Source organism: Battus philenor, unplaced genomic scaffold, assembly GCF_028537555.1.
Source record: "Battus philenor isolate CCGP_79_NKW_IND1 unplaced genomic scaffold, ilBatPhil1.0.hap1 SCAF_18, whole genome shotgun sequence".
Classification (NCBI taxonomy): domain Eukaryota; kingdom Metazoa; phylum Arthropoda; class Insecta; order Lepidoptera; family Papilionidae; genus Battus; species Battus philenor.
In genome coordinates, this window is record NW_027181680.1 from 6,254,632 (window position 1) to 6,271,577 (window position 16,946).

The window sequence follows — 16,946 nt, forward strand, 5'->3', positions numbered from 1 at the left end:
TTTCAAAACGACACCAATAGTCACAGTTTCTTAGTACACGTCGGCATTGTCAAATCGGAACATTGGTGTGGGTACACCTTTACTGCCGGTGGCTCGGATGGTGAACAAGGCGCCGGCCAGCGGCTCCTGCTTCGTGGACGCAGGATTGCGACCGGTGGTGACGAATAACTCGTCCATCTTAGGTCCGCCCCAGCAAACCGACGTTGTCCTCGATACGGGCAATTTGTATCCGTACACTACTTCTCGCTTATCCGGATCAATGTGTAGTACCTAAAAACATAAAGGAAAGGATTCTCGTCTTGTAATTTTCTATAAAGAAGTACTACATTCCCGTAATCAGAAAGACGCGAGCAATAGGCCACGTCCACCATTGGACATAGCCCGCCCACATAGACTTCCAAATAGGACCGGCTAGCAGCGATCTACATCCAACTCCAAGCGGTCTTAACAATGTCATCTATTCAATTATAGATGGACACCCGACACTACGCTTACCGGGCTGTACTCTATTCTGAAACGTTTAAACGGCAATCTGTTCTGCGTGATATGTGGTTAACACGTAACCATTTCAACTTGTACTATACCGCATACTTATGTCTACGAATATCTTCATTCTTGATTCGATTCCTAATGAAATCGCGAGCATAGCTGTCTCCACGGCTCGTTAAGCGATTATGATTGAGGTTATGAGGCCCGAAGTGAGTAACCACGCTTCTGTGCAGTGACCACTATATTCTTAATATTAAGGGGACCCGAAAGTAATGTGGTTTCTGTCGACATATTTTACAGAAAAACCGATTGATTTTTACCGCTCCGGCATTGAAAATTTGTATACTAGATGGCAAAAGGTTGTCGATAACGAAGATGAAAATATTGTTAATGAAAAATAAAAACTTATTAAAAATGTAGTCGTGTGAATTTAAGAAAGCGACATTACTTTCCGATCCCCCTAGTATATAATACTTGTACATAAAATAGACTGGTAATATGCTGGTATACTTACTGCTCCCCCAAACATAAGTGCCACCCACAAATGTCCCTTGTTGTCGATAGTCATACCGTCCGGTATCGCTTCGTCATATCCGTAGGCGGTTATATCAATAATTGTTCGCCGTCCACCTGGAAAGATTCGTCGTAGCTCATATAAATTATATATCTTCGCAAAACTGTCACCTGTCTATTTTATAAACTTAATGAACGTCTTCTCCACTTTCTTTCAATTGGGTTTTCATAATAGAATTTCGTAAATACCGTACTAAGTACATTTACACAACATTTCGTAATAACCAGCAGCGCATATGAAAGGGGAATTCCTCATATATAAAATTGTTCATTTACGTCGGTATAAGTACGGGCGAAGCGTGAATGAATATACACTACTTCGGACTTCGTATTATTATTACCTCTAGACCTACCGGCCCTAGGAAGAAATCTACAATTTTATGTCTCTAAGGTTTGTGGTTCTTGAACCTCAAACCACTGGATTCACTCACTACTTTTTGAATCCTTCAGAATCCTTACAAATCTTATTTATCATAATCAATATCATTATTTTAGCCGAAGGATGTCCACTGCTAGACATATATTTCCGAAAGACTGCATTTAGCATTTTCCGGCGACTTTAACCTATTATTATTTTTTTACTTTATTATTACCTTAATCTATGCTTATTGAACCATAAAGTTCAGACACTTAAAAAGAATTCTACTCTCTCGTCATGTATACATACAGATATAAAACTAAGACCAATTGCATATATATAAAAACAGGCGACGCTCTATCTTTTTCTGATTAAAATTAAGTAAAAACTAAATTTTCAAAAGACTAAGTATGTTTATTACATTAATTGAGTGGAACTTGGTGTGTTGACCTCATTTACATGGTTGATATTACAATGTATACATCAAATTGTTAAACTTCATTTGTAAAGAGCAACTGTTGAGTTTTTGATCGGCTACTCTCAGCAGAACCTCTTGTAGCTTACTGTTCATAATGTTAAAATATGTGACGGTTCAAAATTGCGTGTAAATGCTTACTTGTATAAAGGTATTATGAATTTGAATTATTAAGAAATATTCTCTTACTGATTTCTCCTCTTTGCGAATCGTAGTCGAATGCCTCTATCTTCTGTTTGGGCGAATCGATGTAGTACATGAGGGAGTTGTTGAGGGCGAAAGCGATGCCGTTGGAGATTGAGACGGGCTTGAGGTGCGTGTGCACGTGCGTGTGGGACTCTTGCTCCACGCTGTACAGCGCGGCTTTGTCCAGCGTCACATCGTCGCCTGACTGCGGACCCTTTGTGCCTGAACAACGTCATCGTTACTTCATTATTTACTATATATATATATATATATATATATATATATATATATATACATATTTTTTTTTTTAAATAATTTTTACACACTCCATATATCCCTCTCAACTCCCCTACAAGAAAGCCGTCGTAATGGACGACATAATTCGGTTGTCGCTGAGAAAATATATTAAGTGTATATGTATATACGCTTTGACAAAGCTGATATATATTATTTATAGTTACATTTGGAAATTAGTATGAAAAGATATGTTCGGGATTTCTCTACGAGGTCGATTCAGGGATGGGAAGGTTCGTAGAGGAACTGAAGTAACCGACACAGATCAGTGGATTGGCATGTAGAATAGTCAATGGGCAGGTCATGAAGAACAGATGACTGCTAAAGTCTTAAAGTTCTGCAGTGAAGACCATGGACTGGCAAGTGCAGTACAGAAGGTGCACCTGACTGTTGGCAAGAAGATTTTGGTAACTTGAAGCTAGGTGGACGCTTCCAATCGATCCTATAGAAAATCTTGAGGGGAGGCCCGTGTCTTTCGTTTGAAATGATGGTCATGATATTATGAAAAAGTCATATCAGGAATGTGGAAGTAAAACGATCCAGAAGTTCGTTTTGATAACCATCAAAGGAAAATAAACCAACGATAACGTACCTACCCAGAAGCGACCTTCCACGTCAGATTTACCCTCATTGATCTGATTGTCCGGCATTCCGTCGTCTAGTACAGTCAGCAAGCGCAGTGCCGAGTCACCTTCCACCGTCCAGTCCAGCAAGTACAGCCCGGTGCGAACCGCTACCAGCTGTCGCTTAGACCCCGATATCAGCGACACAACATTCACTTGACCGTAACCTAAGAATGAAGAAATTAAACGCTATAGTATATTCCCATAGCGCTATTTAGCGTAGATAAGCGCGGCAAGATGAGGAGATTGTCGGCCACTCCAAACTTTGTCAACGCTCGCAGCGACACCGCTCATTCTGTTCCTGGACCCCATCTCGCCGCGTTTGCCCTAGGCGCGGTACAGCAGATTCGGCTGAGCTGAACTAAAGACGGTTAATGCTTACTCAATAAATGGACACATATATACCATCGAGCTTATACATAGGGGAAACCTGCCAGTTTATAGATGTCATTAGCAGTGTAAACTTCTTTTCTAGTGATTATATGCTGCCAGTTAAAAAAATAATGCCGTGGATGCCGTCGCATGGACGTAAAGGACCTAAAAGCTAATAGCGTATCCCTTTATACCAAATGTCTGGATTATTTAAAATTTAATTGTTGCATATGTATCAAAGAAATTACCACAACGACAGTGGTTATGGCCACATTATTTTACAAATTATACCTTTTAGACTAATACGCTCCTAGGACGTTCATAGCATGTTACGTTGCGTTTGCGTCTTTACAGCCTCCTTCATAATTAAAAAAAAACTGCATCGGTAAATATCTGCTTCCGTGTATTGGTTTTTTATTAATAAACGTTTGAGTGACATTAGATATCAACCACGTCAATTAAATATTTTACGAATCACGGATTTCATGGTTATAAGTTTTCACGGCATATCATTTTAATTGAATATTTTTTTTAAATTAGCTATTAGTTTTATGATTTCGTGTTTAAAACGATACTTGCATGAGGTACTATGATTTCTCAGGTTCCTAATTGATATTAAAATGCATGTAATTAAGTGTGACAGTAAATAAATTAATTTACATTTGCCACGTTGGTTCCAATTAGTGCATTTTAACGCAAAATGTACATGTCAAACGTTACGAATGTAAATTATGTTGATAGCGTTCAATTCATGTTTTTATTGTCCAGATTCAGATCAGAATATATCTTATGGTACCTTACTAATATAATATCATAAAACATATGTAAGGTACCATAGTAATTCCAATATACTGAAATAATTACGATATCTAAAGGACTATACGGCTTAAGAACTTAAAATTTCATAGTGTTATGCCTTTGTCCGAAATTTCACCTGCAAGAGGGGTTAAAGGCAATCATTAAAAACTCATATTTACAAACTAAATTAAATCTAGGCAAAATTATTCGGCCAGAATTTTTTTGCTATATTACAAATTACTAAGAATGGATTTTATATAAATTTTACCAACAAAAGGCAGTACGGGCTACACAAAATAGGCGCGGTCCGCTACAGTACCCGGCGATAAAAATTACACATGGGCCTTTGGAAAGAGACAATCGGCGTAAACAAGTATAACTATAAAAATAATCATCAAAAGAAGCAAATGATACTTGTTTTAACAGCTCCTAATAGATATCGGACTGTTTGTATTTCGTGCGACAGAGATAACGCTCTACGAAGCCGAAATTTGCCGATTGTCTCTTTCCAAAGGTCGATGAGCAATATTTATCACCGGGTACTGTATAAAATATTATGTCTCGGGGCAATAATTTATTTCCTCGAATTGGACTCTAAACATGCACTACCGATTATACAGTACATCTAAATATTAGGAGGACGGGAAAGTAATGCCGCTTTCTTAAGTTAAATTCACATGACTACATTTTTAACAAGTTTTTATTTCTAATCAACAATATATTCACCTTCTTTATCGACAACCTTTTACCATCTAGTATAAAAATTTTCAATGCCGGAACGGTAAAAATCAATCAATTTTTTCTGTAAAATATGTCGACAGAAACCACTTTATTTTCCGGTCCCCCTAATACATTAAAAACTACTGTCGAGTTTGTAGGGGGCTTTTCTAATGTCAGGACGATGGGCTATATTATTATGTTGGCTTATAGAGCAACATTATAGACCACTTTTGTTGTATTGTTTTAAAATCTAGCATTATGGGCTTTTGCCACATTCTTCTCATGACGTACACATCACTGTAATCGACCTAAATTGGAAAAGAAAAAAAAATAATCTGAAAGTTTACGTTTCTTAGTATCGATGTTCGTAATCACACATCATCAACACACACTTACCGATATGTTTAGTTGATATTTTTCCCGTGTTGTAGTCGAGTTTGTGTACGTTCTGCGCGTACACGTCTACAAAATACAGATTTTGAGTCTCCGCGTCCCACACGGGGCTCTCTCCGTGTAGAAATAGAGCGGGCTGGTTGGGGTTGTCGTTGGATGATACCTTGATATTGTAAAATAATTTATAAACAGCAACATTATGACATATTTTGAGAAATCACGGAAGAGTCCGACAACTTTTTTCATTTGATCAAGGTCGTGTCTTCTCTTTAGTCATGAACCGATTTTTAGGTTGAGGAACCTACAATTAGCAAGTTGACATGTACAAGGGTGACATTATATCTCGTTGCAAATGTAACATTAACAGCCACTTAGCCCTCATATTTCATTGGCTGCTTGAAAACCGGGTCTCGACCGGCGCTAAAGTGTTGTTGACGATGTACTTCGAGCAAGGGCTGAAGTACAATATGACACACTAACATAAGCACCACGCAGGAACCGCAGATTCACAACATTTCTCTACTCCTAAACACTTCTGCACGATTTAGTTGAATATCTATAACTTGCAATCATATTATATTTTCTTTACGTCTCCTCATTTGTCTTTACGAGGCCTGGCAACATCAATCTTCAAATTAGTACTTATATAACATAAAAATAACTACACATTAAATGAATTTTAATAATTTTCAGGCAGTCAAAAAGATGAATGAATGAAATAATTTGAATGTATCAATTTTATAATTAAATACTTACCATTGAAATTTTATAATATTGATTTGAATTGGTAGTTTTTGCTGCACGGACACTTAAAAAGCACGAAATAAATAAAATAAACAACATATTAATTTTAATTTAATTGTCTTCCGTTAAAACTGGAGCCGAAACTTAGCACTGTAGTGGTACTTGCATTTAGCATATTTCCATTGGTAAAATGCTATTGTTTTCATTTGCTAAACGAAAAAATAGTGTAAAAAGAGTCAAGTCCGCAGAAAATGCGACACAAAGCAATTAGCGGCGGTATAATACCCAAAGTGTCAACATAAACGGCGGAATTGAAAAAGAACAGCGACAAATAAAACAGTCGTTTGATAAAAATTCTTTATTTTTATACTTCTTAACTACGTTTCTAAATTACACAGTGCGGCGTACAGCGCAGCGAATGACTTAATTAAAATTATTTATTTAAATGACCCTAATAATTGTTAAGGATAATCGATTCTCTTATTGAAATAAAGCGTGAAATGGTGTAATAAAGTTATTAAATAAACTAATAATAAAAATTTAAGCCCCGTTGTCGCAGCAGTATTTTAAGGAGACATTACTAAATGCCCATATAGAAACGAGGAGTTTTAGTTTAATGAAATGTAATCCTACACGTTACTATGTAGATAGTTTTGGTGTAATTAAATAAATAGTTACAAATCCAACGATAGTAATTCATATTAAACGTGTTGTTGGAATCAGCACATTAGCACGTTAAAGTCGCAGTGGGGCAAGTCACATAGAACGCAGAAAGGATGGCAGTCACAGCGCTTTTCCATCCTTAATCAGGTCGTCTGTCCACCTGGTTATGGATCTGGAAGGCTTCCGAACAGTTTTATTGCAAACCTATGATTTACGCTTACGTCCAGCTGTGGTTGGAATGATCATAAATACAAATACTGAGTTATAGATCTAAAAGTAACACGTGTTCGTAAACAGAGCTTTTAATTTTTGTTATACGCCTGCAAATTTTTTGATTTTAAGCGTTCATAAATTCATTTTTTTATGATTTAAAATAAAATTTCATAGATTTACCTGAACCTATGGGTTTTCTTAGTCTTATGACAAACCCTATGACATTATGGTATACGAAAAATAATAATTATATGTATTATATATAATAAATACATAATACCGTCAATGAGTTCTTATAATAACATAACATTAGTGGAGTTTTGCTTAATTATTTTGTATCAATAATAAATGTTGAAGTTATTTTTTGCAATACAAGGTAAATTTATTTTCACTGCAACCTATTGAGTATAGTTTAAAATAACAAATGCACTACCGATGTTACCAACAATAATGTAATATAAAAAATCAAATAAACTACAGTTTTACTTAAACTTATTAATAAATCGTCACAGCGAAAATAGTATTCACTTTTAGTCAACATTCACATGTATATCTTATACGTAAATATCAACAGATCACAACGCCTGACCTTTTCTTCTTCAGTTCACTTTCACCATTCCTGTTGGTTAAAAAAATAACAATTAATTAACCATGAAGTTTCAAGAATATAAAAATAAATGTATATTAATCATATATTATTCATATAAATATCTTTTTTTGAAGATTAGACTCAGTATAGTGAACTGTAATTGCTAAAACGTGTGTTAATCATTTTAATATTTTTATCTAAAAATCACGAGAATAATTTTATTGAAATAATCTTAGCTATTTTCTATGCATTCACTAGATATGAACATCGAAATATCATTTAAATTTTAGGTGATCATTTTAGAAATCTATGAGGGATACATATACGAATATATCTATGAGGACCTTTGTTAGTGGACGTCATCAGTTGAAATGATGCTGATGATTAAGAAGCATTAAAAACGCATAAAATTATTAAAACGTGTCGACATTAATTCCTGTAATTCGAGCTACGATGTTAACAAGTACCTTTAATCGGTCTTAATTATAGTTTTTTTATTCTAGGCATGGTGAGGCGGCACTATGGGCTGCGAGGGTGCCTCCCCCGGCGGCGGCTGCTCGCCCGCGCCTACCACTGCTCCAACTATTCCGCCGCTTTCTGCTTGAAGTCTGGACAAAAATATATTTATAAACTAGTTGAAGTTGTACATAGATATAAACTAAACAGTATGATATTTTTTTTACGTTTGTTATGCAATTCCTCCAACAATATTTCTCGGATCCATTCTCATGACCTGTTGTTCACATTTTTTTTAGAACAACTTTAATCTACCATAGTGGCAACCACACATACCCATGTGTGTCCGCAATTCATTGATTATGATATTGTGCAGAAATTAGCAATGGATATTTATTTCGAAAAATACATTTTAATATTTACCGTTACAATTTTCCCTTCTTCATTTAATTTGTATATAACACGTATTTGATGTACGATTTTCTTACCATCTACAACATTTTTAATTCTTACTCTAATTTTAAGTAAACAATTATAAAAATTAATCGAACAGAAGGTTCTAGAAAACTGGAGCATGTCTACAAAGGTGACATACACACCTTTTTTAATACTACCTATGTTATTCTCCCCGCCATATAAATGTTTGTATTTGTTTTATAAATTGTGAATGGAAAAATAAAATGGAATGCTCATTTCATTCAATCATTTTATTTCTAATTCAGAGGTTCCCATATTTTTTGTTAAAATAGACCACTAAAAATTAACTAATTAACTAAAAAAAACTAACTAAATACAGTTAATACACTTCAGCTACATTTCTATCATAACTCTAAAATTGAATAATCAAAATTTTTTACATTGAAAGGTAAAGTTAAGCCAACATTTTTATATTCGCTTTCAAAAGAAAATTAATTTTCGTGGACCATCATAATTTCTCGTAAATTCTTGGAGATGCGCCTGGATAACTTTAAGATGTAAGGCTTTAATAAACCATTACATTATTACCTTTGATGCGCTTGATGCCGAGCACGGAACTCTGCGGCCTTCAATTGTTCCAAGTGGAACTGCTGCCTCTCTTGTATAAGCTGCTGCCTTTGATACTCGAGTCCTATTTGAGCATTTATAAACACAATTAGACCGGTTTCGCTAACGCCACATAATAGTTTTTATTTTAGAATTTATACAACCGTATCTGGAGCAAAAAACTAAAGATACAGTGTCATACACACTTGCACACACATACATGTAATTATATACTACATATATAATACTAACACATACCAAAAACAGAGGAAACTGTATTTTTTCTTAATTTACATGCTTTTATTTTAATAATACAGCAATTCATCTTAGATTTTATGGCTATTATATAATATGTGTTTACTTTATACCTAGATTAAAATTGTAATTGGGAAGACATTGGCTTTTGAAATATCAGATTTTGTACTATTATTCATACAAAAAATGATCATGTCATTCTTTACAGACAATTTTTGATAAAAATTGACTTATTACAATTCGTGAGAATATTCCGAACAAATTGTGTTAAGCGTTTTCAATTTCTCTGCCGGTGCACAAACCAGAGCACGGCTCAGTGTTAACTAATGAATAACAGATTTCTTTATTTTAGATCCAAAGATAAGTCTTCATCACACGATACTTTCCTTCACCCTCCATAAAAACGACGAGATTACAAATTCACAGTCCTTTCGCAAGCTAAGTTCCGCATATTATTTTAGTATAGGATCATATGATTACATATATATTTTAGTACATACCCTCTCTCTCCCGCTCCATGGTAGCTTCTAGTTCCTCGAAGTGTCGCAGCTTGATCTCCAGCTTCTTCATCTGCGTCTCCACGAGCAGTGCCACAAGTGATTTAATCTTGCGTTCTTCGACGCCAGCGAGATGCTTCGCCTTAACGGCAGCAGCTGCTAGCGCGGCAGAGGCTGCCGCTGCCACACCTGCCTCCACTTGCCCACCACCGCCACTACCTGCCTCTGGTGAAGAACGTTACCATCAATAATTATGTTATTATAATTAATTATTATCTCAGGCACAGGAAATCTACTGCTGGACATAGGTCTTCTCCCAATAGGACCAGTTGGAAGCAGCCGGCAACCTGCATCTTCCGAATACCTTAACAAGATCTTGTCAACACTGTAGGTTGATGCCTTTTGCTGCGCTTATCGGGCGGTGGTCTTACCTTCAGAAACTAAGTACCCCAACTATCTGTTCTACGCTCTAAATAACCTGCCTACTGCCATTTCAACTTGCTAATCCATTTGGCTGTGTTAGTTAATTTCGTACGCTTGAACACACTGCATAAGTTGTGTTCCTTAGGGTAAGCCCTTAAAAAGTGACAGAGGATCTACAATTTTGCCAATGTACATTCAGTTTTATTTACAGTAGGAATACGACCTAAATTAGTGTTTTAAAATGATTCGGTGGCATCAAAATTTTCTTGTACACCACTTTTATTATTTCACTTGCCCACATCGAGTTACTTTTTGCATGACGTAAATAACCGTTTTCGTGGTTATATAAATAATTAGTGAGCTCTGAACGACAACATAAAAGTCCACAATTCTATTCCGATAAATCAAATACCGGTTATAGTAAGTAAGTTTATATGTAAAAATTCTGGGAGACATCGTATCGTCGTTTTGGCATTTTACCTACTTTTACTAGAACTGTTCATCTTGTTATGTTATGTATAAAAACATAAAATGTATGTAAATGTTTACCTGGTGGTGGAGACCCCGTTTCTTTTCGATCCTTTGATTCTTCCGTCGGTGCAGCCTCGGACGGTTCATCCTTTACCTTGACATCGCCTTCTTCTACTTCCATCGGTTCCGCCTTCACATCCGAAGGTTCCTCTTTCTTCTCTCCTATTAATTAATTATATATTAGGCGATACAATTCATCATACTATACCTTTTACACACATAGAATGATACACATAAATTAATTAATTGTGTGACTGCCATCTCGTATATTTTTAAATGATATTCAAAAATGTTTCATACCCTCTATATTTTAATGTTCTAAATTATAAGAAGCAGAGTTAAAGAACACGTGAGATAAATATACAAAGGTCGTGCGTTACTTCGTGAATCGTCATGACGAAAAAATCATGCTGTTACCGAGCGGTTATTTTTAATTAAGTTACTTAAATATATTAAATATAAGTTTAAAGATTTACAATATTTCAAAACGATATCCAAAGATGTGCTCGAAAGTATCAATCTCATGTTAATTCATGATAATTAAGGCCGCGGTATAGCGGATTCAGTAGTACTATACTATAGTATGGTAATGTACCTGCGGGTTTGGGTTCGGGAGCTGTACCGGCAATACCAGTTGCGGCCAACGCCGCGGCCGGACCGTGAGCGCCCGCTGCCTTCACGTGAGCCTCCATCATAGCCGCGGGCACCTCGTCCTGTTTGCAAACGTTTAAACAAATTTGGCCCATTGTATATTAGTACAAATGTAGAGGTATCAAAAATATCATTTATATATATCATTATCTACACAAGATCATAAAGTGACCACTTGTGCATGGCAGAAGAAAAATGTCACAGGAACCCAATATGATAGAAGCTAAAAGTTATGAGGGTTCCAAACGCGCCCTGATCTGAGAAGAGCCCATAGCAAACTCTGACGTTTTTTTTTTTTGTGGTTACTTTTACAATATCTTTAATAGAGTAGTAAGTACAATCATTTAAAAATCATTCACACTTTAGTAGGGTTTTTTACCATTTTTGTTTTATGAACTTGTAAGAGCTTCAATACGTCACTGTCAACGGCGCATCAAACACGAGATTCTTACTCCAGAGCGCTCTATGTCTACGTCAGCTGAAAGAGAGCCCGCTACAATACTTCGCCTTATTACGGTTTTCATTCGTTGAATATTATTTTAGTTGTTTTAATAATTGGTATGAATATGGGCTAAGTTTGATCAATATACAAACTTCTTTCAATACTTACTAACCCTAGGAAGATTCCCACAAATTTGTTATATTTATTACAAGATAATTTAGATACATTACATAGATATGCATTGTAATACAGGTTTTTACAATGTTTTAAAATTTGAAAACAAGATAAAACAATTAAATTAAAAAAAAGTAAGTTCTAATTTTTTAATTTGTATTTAGATTATTCTGTTTATACCAAATTATTAATTTGTATATAATTTGTAAATTTATCTGATCAATATTTATTTATACATCATCAGCCGATAGATACCCATTGAAAAGCATATAGCCTACCCCAAAGATCGTCAAGGTGAACGGTGTTGCGCTACCCGCATTTAGTGACTTCCCCAATATTGACCATGTCGTCGGTCCTTCTATAATACATACATTGAAATATATCTCTGTATTTAATTGGTGCTTTCGATGCTCAATATTTCTTCAGCCATCGCAATGTCCGAGGAATTGTCTTCTGCACAGCATATTGTTAAAAAGGACTTTCTAGTCGCGCTTTATAGACAGAAATTAATTACGTAAAAAATAAATAAATCCAAACCTTAATAGCAGCGAATTCATCCATAGCGGCCCTAGTTGCTTTGGACGCGATCCGGGGATCAACAACGGACGCAAGGAAAGCGACTGTGCTCATCACCGGGTTACCCACTTTGCTAAACGGTATGGGCTGGTAGGCGAGAGGGCCTAGTACACCACCTGTCAATATTGTAAAATAAATAATAACTTCAATATAACTTACAACAATAACATATAAAATAATATATTCGTTTTCAAACCGATATGTATATCAAGGTGTGATTTCAACAGGGCCACATACCACCCAAACAATGTATTTATTTCAAACCAAGTATTAATTACCACTATTATTACTGAATCATGCTTTTGAAATGTATAAACATTATAGCAAACTTAGGTCTCGATATCTGTAACGGCATTAAGGTAGCACAACAATCATATTTTAGCAATTGATGATCATTGTTTCGTCGAAATGAGATTTAATATTTTGATACATGTGCTGGATATCCACTATTAATTTTCAAACCTTGTTAATGCTTCAAATAATAATAGTTGGTGCCTTTCAATTCATTTACTTTTTCATTTTTATTTTAAAAACAAAATGCTCATCGAAAAACCATTAACATATAATGTTGAGATTTTTAGCAAAACTTATACAATTCACCTGAGGCAGAGTCCTGTAAGTATGGCTCCTCGATGGGCAGACGCAGGAAGTGCAGAATACACTCGTCGTGGGTGCGGGTGCCCACGTGTGCAGCCACGCGGTTCCAGTCGTCGCGGTGCAACTCCAAGCCCTCCAAAAGAAGCAACGTCTCTTGTTCGGTCCATTCACGGCCTCGCGCTCCACCACGATACTGAAAATGTATAAGTACACAATATTTTAATCAACACATTTTATCTACGAAATCAAATATAATTTTTTATACGCATCGCAAGTTGTAAATTTTATAAAAAAAAACTGTACTTGGTCAAGTTTGAGTCCCGGAGCATTTCCAAGTTCGATGTTTGGTTCTTGTTTGATCGGTGCAGCGGCCGAAGGGGCCCCGGCGTCGGCGCCATTCGGCAGACCCGCTTCCACTTTAGGCACTGCAGCATTCTCCGCTATCAAAACATAAAACAAAATGTCAGTTCTGTAATATCATTTGATTTAAAAAAACAATGATTGACACGTTTTCAATGAGTTACTAATTAAGTTAACAAAAATAAATTTATTTGTGTGATTTTTACCTACCTACAAGAAGGTAATTTGTCATCTTACTTGCATAAAAAGTAGGGCTAAATCTTACTATACATCCATTCGCTTCTCGTGTTAGTAAGCAAACATTCTAGCTTTAATTTTAAAAATATAGAGAATGTCGTGTATCTGTGCAAAAAACAAACGTTGATTTTTAAATCGAAAGATTAGCAACAAACTATTTATAAAATACGTACAATTTTGGTTAAACAATTAAATAAAGCTTATTATATGAATAACGCTTTTGAAATATGATAGCGAAGGATGCTATGCACACCGTGAACTGCAAGGAGAACCAACATATCTGTTCTCAAACAACTTCTCATAAAGACCAGGAGGTTTACCACCGTCTGTTACAAGCGAATTCTGGGCTACGTCGGCCACTTAGCTAGAAGGCAACCAGAGAGTTACTATAAGTTAGTAGACGTAGGAAAAAGAGAGGGCAAGAGACCAAGAGGGCGATCACCGATCAAAAAGATGGGGTGGACTCTGTGCGGCTGGTGACGGGCCTCACAGTTACAGATACAATCAGAAACGCAGGTCATAGAGACCAACGACTCTATGACCAACTCGTCGAATCCCCGACCAAAGGTTTTTTTCAGGAAGAGCGCGACCATCAGAAATGAAAAAATAAATAACCAAGAAGATATTACATGAATATATTGCATACTTGGTCGTGGTTGCGTGGGCCTGGACTGCAGCGGTTGGAGGCCAGACGGTGTATCGGAGAGCACGTGGAAGTGCGACGTTGGCGGTGGACCCATTGCAGTTGGTCGCGACTCTGCCTCCAGCTGTAAAAATTTAGATAATTCCACATTAATATACCAGGGTTAATTTTTTAAAATTTTAAAGGTAATCCTGCGGTCAGTAACAATATTTACAAATTGCACATTCTAACAAGTCACAGGGTAGACATCTTTTAATTATTTCCAACCCCTTTGGATTCTATGTTCTATTGACATTTAAGAAAATGTGTATGTCAATGTTAATTACATTATTTTTATATCTTATAAGATATACTGAAACTGAGAGGACTATGCTGTCCTGGTTCTACATTGTGATATTACTGAGTTAATTGTATAATTAACCCAGTAATTTCTTATCTCCACAATTACACATCCAAATGTCCGATCTCTGAATACAATCACCAAAATTTTCGTGCCTGTTGAGCATATTACAAGACATAATCAATAAGCATTTGTGTAGTGCTCTATGAAATACCTGATAGTTGACGAGGCCCCACTGCTCGAGGAAGCCGTGCACGCGCATGATGGCGCACACGTCTCCCGCCAGGTTGCGTCGGCACGCTGTGCTTGTCAGGTACTCCGTAGGGTTTAGGCGGTAAGTGTCGATCATGAAATTCCTGTAATAACAAATTTAAATATACTGGCGATATTTCGAAAACTATTATAATTGTAAAAAGACCAAGGTCATCGACATAGCTCGAAGAATTGCTAGTCTGAAGCAGCAAAAGGTTCGCGAAAGGCGTGGCGTGGACTTCATTTAGGTGGATCGAAGACATAATCAAAGTCGCTGATGATTAGTAGCATGGGATTGGGCAACGTAGTGATCGTTGGGGGTAGACCTATGCCTTAAAGTGGGCGTCTCAACTGGATGAAGATGATATCAGTTAAAAATGTTTATGTTACATCTCAATCCAGTATCTCTTCAGAGTTTTTACAAATATTCCTTATACTACACTCCTGCTTTGGAGAAGAATGTATATAAAACAAATAGTTTTAACCTAGATTTCATCTTATTTTTATATGCCGTCTTATATAAAAATAATGATGCACTTTTAAAAATCTGATCCTATAGGAAAATTAAGACACTCAAGTATATTTTTTGCATTCAAAGCAAAATTTCATGAATATGAAAGTCATGAGAATTTCCGACTTTCAAGTCTTAAGTGCAATTAATTAACCAAATATTTTTATAGCTTGCCGAAAGGGGTAGGCACTGTTACTGACCTGTACGCAAGGTATATTTCGGGCGTCTTTGACTTGTTCTTTCCGTTAAAGAATTCAGGAAGAGCGCGCTTCTCTATGGTGTGGATCGAATTGTAATCGAACCAGGCGGAATACGACGGGACCACTATGTGATGAGTTTGGTCGGTAACATTGTCCTCCAATTCTTCTTTAGTTAGCATCTCCTGCAAGATATAAAGTTTTTAATGGTTTAAATAACTAACCAAAACTATGGATACTTATATCTATTTAGAAGAAATGCATTTTACTTATAATGATAAGATAATGTTTAAAATCGTTGATCTGTGGTACGAAAAATGGAAAAATAAGAGTTAATTATGTTATAAAACGATACAATAGTCATAACACACTCAAGCTTTAGATATAATCCGGTTCCTAGAAAATTTGGAAACTAAATCGTCTAAAAACTGAGCACATAAAACAACCATGAGTGTCCACGGTTGATATATGTTATTGAATATTGTATATAATTTATAATTGAACAATTAAAACTCAATAGTAAAAACTAATATGAAATTGGGCCCTAAAGACTGTTTGATAACTCGTTTGAACTTTTAACACTCTTACATCGCAATAATACCTGAGTGGCAGAACATGATGTAATAATTGCCTTTTTGAAAGAAAAAAAATTTGGCGATAATATTACACAGAAGACTATAAAATGATGTCGCCTGTTAAGCTGGTTGGTATAGTTAAAATTGTGCTTATTCCTGTGGTAAATAATATCTGAACTTGGAAGTCTTTCGAAAATTATCATATTTTAATACATAACATAGGAACAAAACATGACATTTCTATTACGCAATAATTTTTCAAAACATATTTTCAAACAGTTAGGTACAAACCACGATATTTTTGTCGAATCTGTTCAGAACATAATTCCATTTTTTACATAAGAGTTTACTTCATAAGCTTTTGCAGTTATCTATTAATTACAAAATAGAAAAATAGTTGCCTGTTTTTGACCTTTTGTGAAAAGTTGCAGATCATGGAATTATGAGGTTTTTTAATGATCCCCGTTATTGAAGGCCTCACGTTTAGGGACAGGGGACTTACAATTTTTAATTATTTCACATCTTTCATTTTATTTCTTTACTCCCCTTTCAGTCTTCTTAGGAAGATTCATTCGGTCTTCTAACATACTTCGCATGATCTTACATACTCATCCATTTTTACTTTCCTCCTTTTCACCACCTTTCAGCCTTCACCTCACTTCTCTTATATCACAGGTAATAATGGGTTTTCTTATTTTTTTTATGACTTTTATTTA

The 16,946-nt window shown here is 35.7% G+C and overlaps 2 protein-coding genes across 3 annotated transcripts in view; both read right to left on the bottom strand.

Moving 5' to 3' along the window:
* On the bottom strand, window positions 1-6,348 carry LOC137920182 (regucalcin-like). The gene is made up of 6 exons (XM_068763444.1): window positions 6,038-6,348; window positions 5,285-5,444; window positions 2,968-3,165; window positions 2,085-2,303; window positions 1,004-1,119; window positions 1-270 (listed from the first exon to the last, which is right to left on the bottom strand). Exons 1-6 carry the CDS (start codon window positions 6,122-6,124, stop codon window positions 31-33), a joined length of 1,020 nt encoding a protein of 339 aa, XP_068619545.1. The 5' UTR covers window positions 6,125-6,348; the 3' UTR covers window positions 1-30.
* Window positions 6,349-6,388: 40 nt separating this feature from the next.
* mor (SWI/SNF- related protein mor) overlaps window positions 6,389-16,946 on the bottom strand; it is a 28,665-nt gene continuing 18,107 nt past the window's right edge. For both annotated transcript variants that reach the window (XM_068763443.1, XM_068763442.1), the window contains exons 10-21: window positions 15,659-15,840; window positions 14,910-15,051; window positions 14,359-14,479; window positions 13,419-13,555; window positions 13,119-13,308; window positions 12,480-12,634; window positions 11,271-11,388; window positions 10,694-10,837; window positions 9,725-9,946; window positions 8,952-9,054; window positions 7,958-8,098; window positions 6,389-7,520 (exon numbers count right to left, since the gene is read on the bottom strand). In XM_068763443.1, the coding sequence (XP_068619544.1) occupies window positions 7,990-8,098; window positions 8,952-9,054; window positions 9,725-9,946; window positions 10,694-10,837; window positions 11,271-11,388; window positions 12,480-12,634; window positions 13,119-13,308; window positions 13,419-13,555; window positions 14,359-14,479; window positions 14,910-15,051; window positions 15,659-15,840 (1,623 nt within the window). In that variant the 3' untranslated portion in view covers window positions 6,389-7,520; window positions 7,958-7,989. The remainder of the gene's footprint in view (window positions 7,521-7,957; window positions 8,099-8,951; window positions 9,055-9,724; window positions 9,947-10,693; window positions 10,838-11,270; window positions 11,389-12,479; window positions 12,635-13,118; window positions 13,309-13,418; window positions 13,556-14,358; window positions 14,480-14,909; window positions 15,052-15,658; window positions 15,841-16,946) is intronic.

Excerpts from the sequence above, each read along its gene's own strand:
- LOC137920182 (XM_068763444.1), bottom strand. The coding sequence starts at position 6,124 with ATGTTGTTTATTTTATTTATTTCGTGCTTTTTAAGTGTCCGTGCAGCA. Across the intron at positions 3,166-5,284 it reads AATATCAACTAAACATATCG|GTTACGGTCAAGTGAATGTT; the intron begins GTAAGTGTGTGT and ends CTTCATTCTTAG. Across the intron at positions 2,304-2,967 it reads GGAAGGTCGCTTCTGGGTAG|GCACAAAGGGTCCGCAGTCA; the intron begins GTACGTTATCGT and ends GACGTTGTTCAG.